At 40.3% G+C, this 14174-nt stretch overlaps 1 protein-coding gene across 2 annotated transcripts in view; it reads left to right on the forward strand.

Moving 5' to 3' along the window:
• The window catches only part of Fyb2 (FYN binding protein 2), a 123863-nt gene extending 116649 nt beyond the window's left edge, over window positions 1-7214 (forward strand). For both annotated transcript variants that reach the window (XM_063261317.1, XM_017593779.3), the window contains exons 17-20: window positions 1449-1542; window positions 3855-4011; window positions 4098-4131; window positions 6428-7214. In XM_063261317.1, the coding sequence (XP_063117387.1) occupies window positions 1449-1542; window positions 3855-4011; window positions 4098-4131; window positions 6428-6440 (298 nt within the window). In that variant the 3' untranslated portion in view covers window positions 6441-7214. The remainder of the gene's footprint in view (window positions 1-1448; window positions 1543-3854; window positions 4012-4097; window positions 4132-6427) is intronic.
• Window positions 7215-14174: the final 6960 nt, after the last annotated feature.

Here is a 14174-nt window from a genome sequence, read left to right on the forward strand (position 1 = left end):
TCCTACCAATAAAGTGTTTTTGGTATTAGTTAACTGACAGCTTAGTCTCCAGTAAGTACAAAGTTTGGGTGAATATTCAAATATAAAGGCATGCATGGTCTAAATAGGCACTGTATGTGGAGGGAATGTGTATGATTCTAATGGAGCCGGCATTTGCTGAAGGTGCTCAAGACCCTGAAGGATGTTATCTGAGCATACTTAATTTAGAAAGATATCTCTGTAACGGGTATGCAGATAATTTTTTTTTTACAAGAATGGACATGGAGAGTGGTGTTGTTACCAGTTGTCAGGGTCTAAGAGGGATATTTCCAGGTTCTTGGCTTCTTATTCAACAAAGGAATAAAAACAAAACAAAACAAAACAAAACAAAACAAAACAAAACAAAACCATATGCTGCAAAGTATTGGGGAAAATTTATTCAGAGTAAAGAGCTAGAATAGGTCAGAATACACTATAAGGCTGTTTTATTTGCTTAAAGTCTCACCCATGTTTGCTGCATCCCGCTGTGTAGTCTTAACTCTGTTCATGCATTCCTTACATTTCCTATCTCTATAATAAGATATTCCCCAAACCGACTTAAGACAGAAAATTTTATTTTGACCCATAGTTCAAAGGTACAGTCCATCACCACGGCTCTTGTTTCGTTACAGTAAAAACATATAAAATCTATAGTTAAATGTTGTCAAAACCAGTTACCTTGTTGTGGTGTTTTATGATCAAGGCCCCCCACAGTCTCAGGCATTTGAATACTTTGGTCCAGTTGGTGGCACTGTTTGGGTACATTTAGAAGATGTGGCCTTGCTGAAGGAAGTGTAACACTTGTAGGTGGCCTTTGCAAGTTTAAAGACTCAGGTTATTTCCAGTTCTCTACTGGGTGCTTTCTGTTCCAGCTACTGTGCCCACCAGTTCCCTGCCATGATGGACTCTAATCCCCCAGGAACTGTAAGCCCAAATAAACACTTTCTCCCTATAAGGTGCCTTAGTCATGGTGTTTTCTCACTGCAACAGAAAAAGAAACTAAATGATACACCTACCATTCTAATAAAACACATTATTTCTCCTATTCCATTGCTCCTCCTGCACTCAACCATTCTCAAGTTTGTTTTATTCCATGCTTTCTTGCTATAAAAATATTGGTAGAGAGAAACCTCAGTAGTAGGACGCTCACTTAGTATCTATGGAGTGATGGGTTTGATCTTCAGCACTGGGGGAAAAACACATATATGTATGTATTGAACAGAAAAATAGTTATTACCTTCTTCTGAAGTTATGACAATCTGCTGTAGTAGAGGGATGTGTTCACATAGATAGATGTGTGTATAGATATATGTAGATGTATACATGACAGTGGTACCTGAGTTTACCCTGAAACAGGACGAGTTCTAGACTCACAGATGCAATATCTTTGTCATGCTATACTTACCTCTACCCATGTTATTTCTTGCTAGTTTTTCTCCCAAGAATTTCTTCAGAACTAAGAAGAAAAAATTAGAAAAGAATAGAGTGGAAAAGGAAGAAAAACTGTTCAGAGAAAGATTTCAGGTATGTTCTCTTTCTCAAAGTAAAAATTAGCAGAAAACGAATGCCACTGACAATCAAACCTTCCACTCCTGAAGACTCCACTAGTTTGTGGTGTCTCAGCCACTCTGATGATCTTTTTAGAACAGTCTGATACATCCCTATATTGGCATGCCTTTGGATATTGCTATTCGATCGGTTAAACCTTCTACAGTGTTTTTTAAGGCTCTGTTCAAACCTCCCTCCCTCAGCTCATTTGTACAGCGTTGCTTGGAAAAAGAACTTTTCATATGTCGGTTCCCAATGTGCCGGCCATGTAGTTTCGAGCACTACTGCAGCAGCGTCTCAAAGTCTTTCATTAAGAGCCTGTGGAGCATTTTCTACTTCTCCCAAGTTGAAGTGGTCCTTCCTGATTGCATATCCTGCCAAAATGAGAACTTCTGAATTCAGGAAACATTTTTATCACCATCCATGCGCTAGACAGCAGATGAAGGGAGACAAGTGCTATAAAGAGGAGGCACACTGTAAATCAGAGCTCCAGCAGAAATGCTTCTTGGTAGTTCCCTCAAGTCAGGAACACAGCTAATCTTTGTTTTCTCTCCTTACATCCTGTCCCTGCTCTTTTTGCTTTGCCAATAAACCACTCATAGTTTGGTTTCTAAGAGAGCTTGCAGCTCCTTCCTCCAGGCCCCGACTTGGTCTACTCCACATCTGACATGCCCACTCCACTTTGCACGTGCTGTGTTCACTTACTGAGGCATCTTCTCATTCCAGAAAGACCTGCTCAGACCTTCTGATTAAGGGTTTGCTCTTCTTCCCTAAGGAGCAACTTCTGTGCAGTTCATCACACTGCACTGTGAACTTCTTGGAGACAGTTTACCTTAGTCTTCACACCCATGTGCTCAGCAGAGCCACTACCTCAGGCTTCACACACATCCCTAACTGTTTTGAAAGTGAACTAAATAGGAGGTTACATAAACCCTTAACCACTGCTATCATCTGCTTGGTCCAAAGGTGATGATGTGATTTGATTAGCTCAAAACCAACAGTATAGCAATCTCTGGTTGAAAATACCCCTATAGTCCATCTAGCACTTACTGCCTCCCCTCTATCCCACATGGGACAGAAATCCCATCTCTGTATGCAATTTAAGTCTATCCTTAATTTTCTGAGGAGCTTCTAGTTACCTTTAGGGGAAAATATGACATTTCAGTCCAGCTCAAATGAAGAGACAGTGTGCACTTCACTGGTGACAGGAACTGCAGGTACACGATGAGGAATGCAAGCTTCTCCTTTAAAAGGAAGCCAGTATGTTTAGTACACTGCAACAGTGGGCTGTTCATGGCAGTCCCCAAGGTCTGAGAGGTCACTGGCAGATGAGTATTTCAAGTAGAAAAAGGAAGTGAGCATGCTTGAGCAAAGGCCTGAGGAGATGGAAGCACGATGCATTTACAAAGTCTCCTGGAGCTTCCTCAGGATTCCATAAGGAGGACAGAGACAAAGGGACAAGGGATGACAGTGTGCCAAGGACCTCTGATAGGAAAAACTACTAGCAAAAACCATGTAGACCTCATCCTAAGAGCAACAGAGTTTTCAGATTAGGTGACCTATGTCAGATTCGTATTTGAAGAAAGCATTGAGGATTCCTAGTAAACACAACGATGTGTTTCCGGGGGAAGCAGGAGCACTCTTAGCCAGCTGAGGAGGAGGCTGTAAGTGGAGGCATTCCATTCTAATCTGCCAGGGTGGACATCTATGACCTAAGCTACCTTTCCTAGGTTCTCTTTTCCCAGTCAGTGCATGACAAGGTGAATTACTTGTAGAGGCTAGCTCATCAGGAAGAAAATATCCTGTAGGTTTAGGAACCAAATTTCCAATCAAAGACCGCTCCTTCTCAAATGCTTGTCTTTCATCAGACATGGAGAGTGGGTCTTTCTGTCTTATACCCAACTACTGCCATTTTAAAGTACATGTACTCTGAAAAGCTGAGGCTAGAGCATCCTCCAAAACAAAGTCAACTCTGCAGCTCTGTTAGATGTTTCCTCTCCTGAGTTGGGAGGCACCTTTGCTATTGTAAAGCATAACAACTATGGTTTATTCTAACCCACGAGGACTTGTTCTAATGTGCATTAGTGGATGTGAAAACAGTTTCAAGATATAATCAATTAGACAAATGTTTTATTTGGGATTTTACTATTATTTTTAGGGAGTTCTACTGTAATACCCCATTTTTTATTTTATCCATCTTATAGTTTGAGATTATTATAGTATATGTGTCATTAATTCTGTTATAATAACCATGCAAGCATGCCCTTACTACTAATTTCTCATTTTAGTATGGTAAAGAAATCATGGTCATTAACAGAGCTGTAGCATGTTCCGGTAACTCACGAAATGGAATATTTGATCTGCCAATAACTCCTGGAGAGCAGCTGGAGGTCATCGACACCACTGAGCAAAACCTAGTAATATGTCGCAATTCCAAAGGCAAATGTGAGTTTATGTTGAGATTATTTTCTTTATATTCAAGAACTTTCTCTACAACTCTCAGGTTAGTAACATGAGTTTTGTTTCTACAGATGGATATGTGCTCATTGAACATCTGGATTTCAAGTAAGTTGTTTAATATTATATCCAGTCATGAGTTACAGGTACTTAATGTGATATATATTCTAGCCTTCAGGGACCAGAGTTTACTTGGAAACCAGCTATGTAATGCACTGTCTGGGATTGCATCAGAGAAGGCCATGTCACTGGACTTCCAGTATACTTACCAAACTAATACATAGAGCCCATTTGTAAACAGGTTTTTCTTTTAAGATTTTTTTATTTTGATTTAAATTTTCAATTGCATGTTTTTATTTACATTTTAAATGTTATCCCATTTCCTGGTTTCCCCTCCAGAAACCCGCCATCCCATCCCAACCCCTGCTTCCATAATGGTGCTCCTTCACCCACCTACCTACTCCCTGCCACCTCCCCACCGTGACATTCCCCTATACTGGGACATCAAGCCTTGACAGGACTAAGGGCTTCTCCTCTCATTGATGCTACTACATATTTGAATGGAGCCATAAGTTCATTCCTGTGTTCTCTTGAGATGGTGGTTTCATCCCTGGGAGCTCTGGAGGTCTGATTGGTGATATTGTGTTCTTATTATGGGGTTGCAGATCCCTTCAGCTACTTCAGTCCTTTCTCTAACTCCTCCACTGGGGACCATGTTCTCAGCTCAATTATTGGCTGCAAGTATCCGCCTCTGTATTTCTCAGGCTCTGGCAGAGCCTCTCAGCAGACCACTATATCAGGCTCTTGTCAGCATGCACTTCTTGGCATCCACAATATTGTCTGGGTTTGGTGGCTGTATGTATATGGAACTCATCCCCATGTGGGGAAGTCTCTGGATGGCCTTTCAGTCTCTGCTCCAAACTTTGTCTCTGTATTTCCTCCTGTGAGTATTTTTGTTCCCCCTTCTAAGAAGGTCTGAAGCATCCACACTTTGTTCTTCCTTCTTCTTGAGCTTAATGTGGTTTGTGAATTATATCTTGGGTATCCCAAGCTTTTGGACTAATATCGACTTATCAGTGAGTACATACCATGTATGTTCTTTTGTGTTTGGGTTACCTCACTCAGGATGATATTTTCAAGTTCCATCCATTTGCCTAAGAATTTCATGAAGTCATTGTTTTTAATAGCTGAGTAGTATTTCCATTATGAAAATATACCACATTTTCTGTATCCATTCTTCTGTTGAAGGGCATCTGGGTTCTTTCCAGCTTCTGGCTATTATAAATAAGGCCTCTATGAACATCATGGAGCATCTTTTGGGTATATGCCCAGGAGAGGTATAGCTGGGTCCTCAGGTAGTACAGTGTCCAGTTTTGTGAGAAACATCCAGACTGATTTCCAGAATGGTTGTACCAGCTTACAATCCCACCAACAATGGAGGAGTGTTTCTCTTTCTCCACATCCACGTCAGCATCTGTTGTCACTTGAGTTTTTGATCTTAACCATTCTGACTGGTGTGAGGTGGACTCCCAGGGTTGTTTTGATTTGCATTTCCCTGATGACTAAGGATGTTGAACATTTCCTTAGGTGCTTTCAGCCATTCAGCATTCCTCAGTTGAGAATTCTTTGTTTAGCTCTATATCCCATTTTTTAAAATAGGGTTATTTGATTCTCAGGAGTCTAACTTCTTGAGTTCTTTGTATATATTGGATATTAGCCCTCTATTGGATGTAGGATTGGTAAAGATCTTTTCCCAATCTGTTAGTTGCTGTTTTGTCCTATTGACAGTGTCCTTTGCCTTACAGAAGCTTTGCAATTTCTATAAGGTCCCATTTGTCGATTCTTGATCTTAGAGCACAAGCCATTGGTGTTCTGGTTAGGAAGTTTTCCCCAGTGTCCATGTGTTTGAGTCTCTTGCCAACTTCCTCTTCTATTAGAATCAGCGTATGTAATTTTATGTGGAGGTCCAAGATCCTCTTGGACTTGATCTTTGTACAAGGCGATAAGAATGGATAGATTTGCATTCTTCTACATGCTGACCTCCAGTTGAACCAACACCATTTGTAGAAAATGCTGTCTGTTTTTCCACTGGATGGTTTTAGCTCCTTTGTCAAATATCAATTGCCCATTGGTGTGTAGGTTTATTTCTGAGTCTTCAATGCTATTTCATTGATCTACCAGCCTGTCTCTGTACCAATACCATACAGTTTTTATCACTATTGCTCTGTAATACTGCTTGAGGTCAGGGATGGTGATTCCCCCAGAAGTTCTTTTACTGTTGAGGATAGTTTTAGCTATCCTGGGGTTTTGTTACAGTTTTTAGAAATCACTTGCCATATCCTAACTGAACAGTTACTGATACTGTGTATTTCATAATGTCATCATGTGTTCCTTTCTGTCCCAGGCATCAGGGCTGATCCCGTTAGGAAGGTATGCGTGACGTCAGGATGTGTCCTAGGTGTGAGTTCACCCCTACAGCACTTTCAGCTCCTGCCTCAAAATGACATGGACAGTGGAAACTTCTGTCGGAAACTCAGAAGAAAACCTTCAACAACTCAATGTTGGTTTTACTCCATAAAAGTTTGTCTTTCAATGTCTACGTTCCTGCTGGTTCAAGAAAGCATGACACAATATGTTAGTGTGCGAGCATTCGCCTAATGAGCCATAGCCCAAATTAGAAACCTTGCCTTCTGGCATCGGGGAGTTGGGCAGATAGTAAGTGAACTTCTAATGTTAGTCCACTGCATGTGCAGCCTCTTGGTGCATAGCTACATTTCATATGAATTCTGTGTAGTAATAATGTGCTCATATTCCTTTACATGACCATGACACCACCACCTGAGCCACCATCACCTGATTTGTTTCTTAACCAAAGCAAAAGACTAGAAGACGAGGACTGATGAAGGGAACAGTTCGCTGCAGGGGGTGGGGGTAGTGGATTCTTTTCTGGACTCAACCAGAACTATCATTTGTGTTTAAGTATATTTAACAAAACTGTGAAGATATATAAAATATATACATGTTGTACCATGTTAAAACGGTGGAAATGATTAGTCTCTGTGGCTAAAACACATCCAAATGTATTTCCTTTACGTAACAGTAAATAGAAATTGCAGAGTTGTAAATAACATTCTGGTTCTACCTGATATGCACTGTATGTTAATAAAGTCTGCATATGCTTTCAACTACTACATTTGAAGTTCATTTCCTAATCTTCTAGAGGACTCCAGTTCAGTTCCCAGCACCCACATGCAGTAGTCACTGTATCTGTAACTCTGGGAGTTGGCATACCATGCTCAGCTCTCCAGGACACCTGCATTCAGGTGGCATAGCCTTGCACATGAAGGAAGAATTGTGCTTTAGCAGAAGGGATGAAGAGAGCTTTTCCCTGACAGACCCATTCTTCCTCCTTTGAATCTACTTTGTAGGCTTCCCTAGTCTCCTATCTTCCTTTACATGGTCCCAATGGCACCTGCCATAAAGGCCATTTCATCCTAAATCAGATGAATCAAAGGTATTTACAGAGTTCTAAGTTTATAGAATAAACAGGTACATTACCACAAATAGAAAGACTAATCACATTATAAATGGAATAGCTTAAGGATTAAGAAAGGTGTTACAAAGCTTGGTCTGAAAGAAAGGCAGAAACTAGAAAAATCAATAGTCTTTCTGGAGACTGTCGAGAAGTTCAGGCAAATAGTATGCACAGAGTCTGACCGGCAGTGCTGCTTGGAAGACTTCCTCTAAAGACTGGGGACCCAATCAAGGATTGAGCTAAAAGAAAATGCCAATGTTTGGGGGGCTCAAGGTTAATGGGGTTACAGATTACAGAGACAAAAAAGGCTTCTTTGCAATATTCACTAAGGGAAATTTCACAAGGCTCCCACACTTAGATGAAGAGCTATAGGCAATCAGTGGCTGCCAAGAGAGGAACTCTCTCCTATAGGAATACGCTCCCTGCTAGGATTCAACCCTAAGCACACATACAGAGAAGAACACTAGATGAGCCCAGTAGGTTGTTTGTGTGCCAGTAGCTCATCTGTTTGTTGTGTTTGGAAGTGAACTCCAAGGGGCAAAGGACAAATGCAGTCTTAACATATCAGCACAAGTAAACGGAACAAGCAGGCACAGCTCTACTGTGTCTGACCCGTTAGACTCAAACGGAAGCCAGGCACAGGAGGCAATCAATGTCACTTCTTTTTGATTCCAGGAACAAATCTAAACATATACTCAACAATACCAGTGCACCTAATTTCATTAGACTGACCCAGCTGGATATAAAGACATAGACTGATCTCCATATAGAAATACTGGCAGGTGACTTCAACACCCTGCTCTCACCCAGACACATAAGCAAGTAACCTTCAAATGTGTGGGACAGACATCTGCATAATATTTCCCCCACAGAGTGCACATTATTTTCAGCAGCCTAAAAATAGACCACAGTTTTACAAAGCAAGTCCTATCAAATCTTTAAAAAGAACAACTAGAATTCTATAGCAGAAAAATTAGAGTAGTTTTCATGAAAATAGAACAACACATTATTGAACAATGAGTGGGTCATTTTTATAAAAGAGAGAGAAATTTCAAGACTTTTTGAACCCAATCATAATAAACACATAACAGAACCTATGCTATATTTTGAAAATCTCTTTACAATGGGAAGAGCACAGCTATAGGTGGTGGTCACACTCATCAGATCAGAGTTGCCATGAGCATCCCATGGTTTTGCCAGTATCACTCTAGCAGTCTGTGCACATTCCTCAAGGCTTTGGTGCTTGTCAGTCACCCTGGAGGTCAGCTTATGCTGCCAAGGCTTCCTCTAGTCCCTAACACCCAAAGCTTTAGCCACACCCAAAGTCCTGCTATCACCTAAGCAAGTCCAGATCACCACAGCCACCCCACGTGTGAGTAAGCACCTGTCATCTGGGCTCCACAGCTGAATTTCATGCAGGCACAGTGTTGGCAACAAAGCACACAACCCTCAGCTATGACCCAAATACAGACTGAAACATTTTCCAGACCAGAAAGGATAAGAGCTATCCTCCTCCTGTTTGTTTTGCTTTATTGGTTTGTACATATTTTTATTCTGTGTATTTTTGTGTTGTATTTTTGGTTTTATCAATATTTTAGTAGTGTGTGTGTGTGTGTGTCTGTGTGTCTATATGTGTAAAACTAGTCGCAATTTTGTACATTAACTCACTATGTGTCTTAGTTAGGGTTTAACTGCTGTGAACAGACACCATGACCAAGGCAAGTCTCATAAAAGACAACATTTAATGGGGGTTGGCTTATAGGTTCAGAGGGTCAGTCTATTATCATCAAGGTCGGAACATGACAGCATCCAGGCAGCCATGGTGCAGGCAGAGCTGAGAGTCTACATATTCATCTGAAGGCTGCTAGCAGAATACTTGCTCCCAGGCAGCTAAGATGAGGGTATTAAAGCCCATACCCACAGTGACACACCTACTCCAACAAGGCCACACCTCTCAAGTGCCACTCCCTGGGCCACGCATATATAAACCATCACATCCCACTCCCTGCCTTCCCCCATAGGCTTGTTCAAACATATGAGTCTAGGACGGCCATATCCAGCCATAGCATAATTTAAAAAGTACATTTAGTCCAACTTCCAAAAGTCTGCATAGTCTACAGAAGTATCAACAATGGAAGAAATCAAATTATTCATTTCCAGATGACATGATTCTATACTACTCTATATTAAAAAACCTTTTAAAGTTTGTGAGGAAGAGAGCTAATAGGAATTTTCAGTAACTTTGTAGTATACAAATCAATATACAAAAAGCAGTACCTTTCTTACATACCAGCGATGAAACTGCAGAGAAAGAAATTAGGTAAACATCCTAGTCACTATAGCTCCAGAAAAAAATTACCCGGGAATAAACTTAAGCAAGGACAAGAAAGTCTTCTAAATGAGGTCGTTAGGACACTGAGAGAAAATGCTAGACAACAGAAAGGTCTTCCCTGCTCCCAGAATGGCAGAATATTGTAAAAGCCATTGTATTGCTAAAAGTAATCAACAGATTCAATGCAAGTGCCACCAACATCCTAATGTCACTCTTCACAGAACTAGAAAGAAGGATACATGTGTCATGTGGACACAAAGAGTCACAACAAGCCTGCAGGGAGAGAACACGGTGACAGGCAGGCATTATACTACCTGGTTTCCAAGCACACTACAGAGCTACAGGACACGGATGGCCTAGGAACAGCACAAAAACAGACACAGGCCAGAGGAACAGAACAGTAGTCCCAGAAATAATCCCAGTAAGTTCGACCACCTAATTATTGACAAAGGTTTTAAAAACATAGTGAGGGGGGAGGAAAAGGCCAGCTGTTCAAAAGGTGAGAGAAAACCTGTAGTCTACCTGCAGATAAAGTTAAATCCACACCACTTCACCCGATACAAAAAGCAATTTAAAGTGGATCAAACAAAGCCCTAATATAAAACCTAAAATGCTGAATCTGCTAGGAGAAATCACTTCAAAATAAAGGTATGGGAAAGACTCTCAAAACAGGGCTCCACTACCAAAGGAAACATAATCCCCAAACTAAGATACGGAATTGTGTGAAATTAATTTTTTCTGCAGAGCAAAACAAAACTATCACACAGGGTGAACAGTCTATAAAATAAGAATATTTTTGTCACCTATGCTTCACATAAGGAGCTAATATGCAAAACTGAAAAAAAACTGTTGAAATTAAATGAACTCAGAAATAAAAATCAACACATAGGCTAATGAAATGAACAAACAGACCTCAAAAGAAGAAACATAGATAGCCAATTAGTACTTTCATTTTTTAAGGGAAATAATATTCATTAACACACTGTAGTGGCCGAGCACCTGACAATATTAGATATATGTATATCTAATTACATATAATATTATATAAATATGCATATATATTCCTTAAGAGAAAAACATAAGGGCCTTTTGAGTTTATACATTGCTGCAACCACTTTTTAGATAAGTACACTAAATTCTAAGAGAACTCCTAGATCACTCACTCAATGTATTCACTGGGAATTTAGCAATAAGCATTTTTAAAAGTATTCAACATCCCTAGTCATCAAGGTAGCACAAATTAAAACTACTGTGATAGACCATCTCATTGCCATCAGAATGACTATAATAAAAAACATACACACACACACACACACACTCCACATTCCCATCCCATACGCACACCACATTCCCACTACACACACACACACACACACACACACACACACACACACACACACACTCCACAGAACACCAGCAAACACTCCTTAAAATGCACAGAGGAGGAACCCTTACTTATTCCCAGTGGAAACATGAACTAGTGCAGTCATCATGGAAATCAGTGTGACAGCTTCTCAAAGTCAACACAGGACCCAGATGCACCACTCCTGGGCACAGAGCCCAGGGTCTCTGTTTCCTGCCCATAGAGACACTTGTACGTCTGTGCTTATGGCTACACTACCCACAATAGCAAGGAAAAGCAACCAGCTCCAATGCCCATCAACTGATAGATGATGAAAATGTGCTACATATGCCTAATGAAATTTTAGTCAGTTATAAATAAAAATGAATTATAAGAAACTAGGTGGCTCTAGAAGTATTTTACTAAGTCAGCCAAATTTAGACAGCCAAAAACTGCATGGTCTCTCTTATATGTAGATCCTAGCTTGTAATGTACACATGTGTGCAAATAAACGGGCATAAATGTGGGTGTAGCCAAAAAAAAAAAAAAAAACCCAAAACAAAAACGGAAACAAACCAGGAAGTAACCATGATAGGAAGAAGAAAGAAATGCTGAGGACAGACACAGGGACGTCCGTGGCTAAAAAGCTGACAGCTAGGCAGAGGAGCATTCGAGCAGGACAGGGGACGGGGAGAGGAGAGGAGCAGGAGGAGCACCAGCTAAAATTCTGTTGAAAACACCACAGCAATAAGTAGTACTTTGTACGCTAATTAAAGTAAAATTTAAAAAGAGGAATCATTACAGCCAGTCTAGGGAAGTCTGAACCATTAGAACATATTTTGACAACTTACATACCAAAAAACTGAGGAACACTAGAGACAACTGATGTATTTCCTTCCATGCAGCTACAGCCTACTAAAGGGGAGAGTTAACAACTAAAACAGATACAAGACAAGCAGTGCAGTTAAACGGATCATAGTCTCTGATATAAAAACAACAAAACAGTAAACAAAGAACAAACAGGACCAAAGGACTCCTTACTGAATCCTGTAAAGAATGCATAAGCCCCCTCCCAAATTATTCTGGCAAGCAGAATGATGCCAAACTCACTTTATGAAGCCAGTGTTACCCTGATACCCAAACCAGACAAAGACACAACACAATAATTACCAGCCAATCTCCTTAATGAAGGTAAATGCAAATTTTCAATAAAAATACTGGCAAACCAAATTCAGCACATATAAAAAGGATAACTCACCATGATGAAATTGATTTAATTCCACAGTTCATAAAGTATGCAGATCAGTAAGTGTAAGACATTATCATATAAATAAGAATTAAGGACAAAAACCATATGATCATATCAGTCCATGGAGGATTTGCCAAACTCAACATCCTCTACATGCAGAATTGTGAAGAAACTAGGAACAGGCAGAGCAGATTTCAACACAATAAAGAATGCACACATCGAACCTAGAGCCAATATTCTACCAGAAGAGGAAGAAAAACAAAGGATTTTCTCTGAGATTAGGAACACAAAAAAGGGGGGGCCTACTTTTGTGACTATTATCTATTTCATTTTAGCCTTGAAAGGAAGACAAGACTGTCTGAAGGAATGAAGAAAACTAGCAGGCAGAGTGAGACAGGAAGAGAAAGAGGAGACATGGTCAAAGCACATGTTACACTTACAGAAAAAGGACATATGTACAATTCATATATCAACAAAGTATTGTATTTTAAAAGTAATCAGAGGGGCTGAGGCCATAACTTAGATGGTAGACTGCTTACCTTGCACGCATGAGACTCTGGGTTTAATATCCGCCACAGCATGAAATGGGAATAGTGGGGCGTGCCTCTAATCCCAACGCTGGGGAGGTAGACACAGGAGAATCAGAAGCTTAAGGTCACCCTCAGCTTCACAGCAAGTCCAAGGTAATTTAGTTGCCTGAGATCCTGTCCCAAAAACAAAGAAGACCAAACAGAGGTGGAGAAGAAGGGAGGAGGAGAAGAGGGGTGTAGAGAAGGAGAACGAGAGGAGGAAAATGATGACAATAATGATAACAGCACAAATTAGTAGTAGTAGATTTGTGCTTAGTCTCCTGAGAGAGCCCAAGTATGCCCACGGCACGTCCAAAGAGTAAAACAATAAATCTGTGCTAAGTCCTTAAGATGGTGGTGGTTTGTTATAAAACGCAACACCCAGACGTGCCTCCAGTCACACAGTCACAAAGACGAACGTGGACAGCGACGGTGTGAAAGAGCCAACAGAGTCCCAAGCAATTTCTTTCTAAAGAAGCTTTCTCTTAGCTGGAACATGGAATATTAGCCTAATTACTGAACAGAAACAAAAACAGCCTTCAAATTAAACAGACTTTAATTTGACTTTGTGGGAAATGCAGACACACGATTAGATGGGCCACTTTTCTCTTATGTTTGTTGCCAGGGAGTCCCACACAAGTGAAACATCCATCAGAGATAATCTGCACATAGGAAATGCTACTCAATTCACTGATCTTCTCTACGTGGTTACTGAAGAGAAGTCCTCTCCACTGATCACTGAACTCTCAAGAATGCATAACAAATAAAACTGAAAGTATGATCTATAGTCATTTAAACAAAATCACCGTGAGTCTGCTGGTTCCTATTCTGAAACTGATTACAGAAAGTAGTCCCGATTTCAATAACTTAACAATGCTTTTAAATAGAGATGAACTCTGGCACTGTGCCATTATGGGACTATTTTACAGGCTAAGGATGAATGCAGGGTATCCCCAAAAGCAAATCAAACTATTACTCTCCAGTAATACACTATGTTATGATCATGGATATAACCTAGATCTGTCAACTTTGTTTTATTTTTTATACTCAAAAATCAATGTATTATAGTAAATGTGATAAAAACACAACCATTCCTACCAAAATAATATCAAAATACTATGACC

This window comes from Rattus norvegicus, chromosome 5 (assembly GCF_036323735.1).
Source record: "Rattus norvegicus strain BN/NHsdMcwi chromosome 5, GRCr8, whole genome shotgun sequence".
NCBI lineage: Eukaryota > Metazoa > Chordata > Mammalia > Rodentia > Muridae > Rattus > Rattus norvegicus.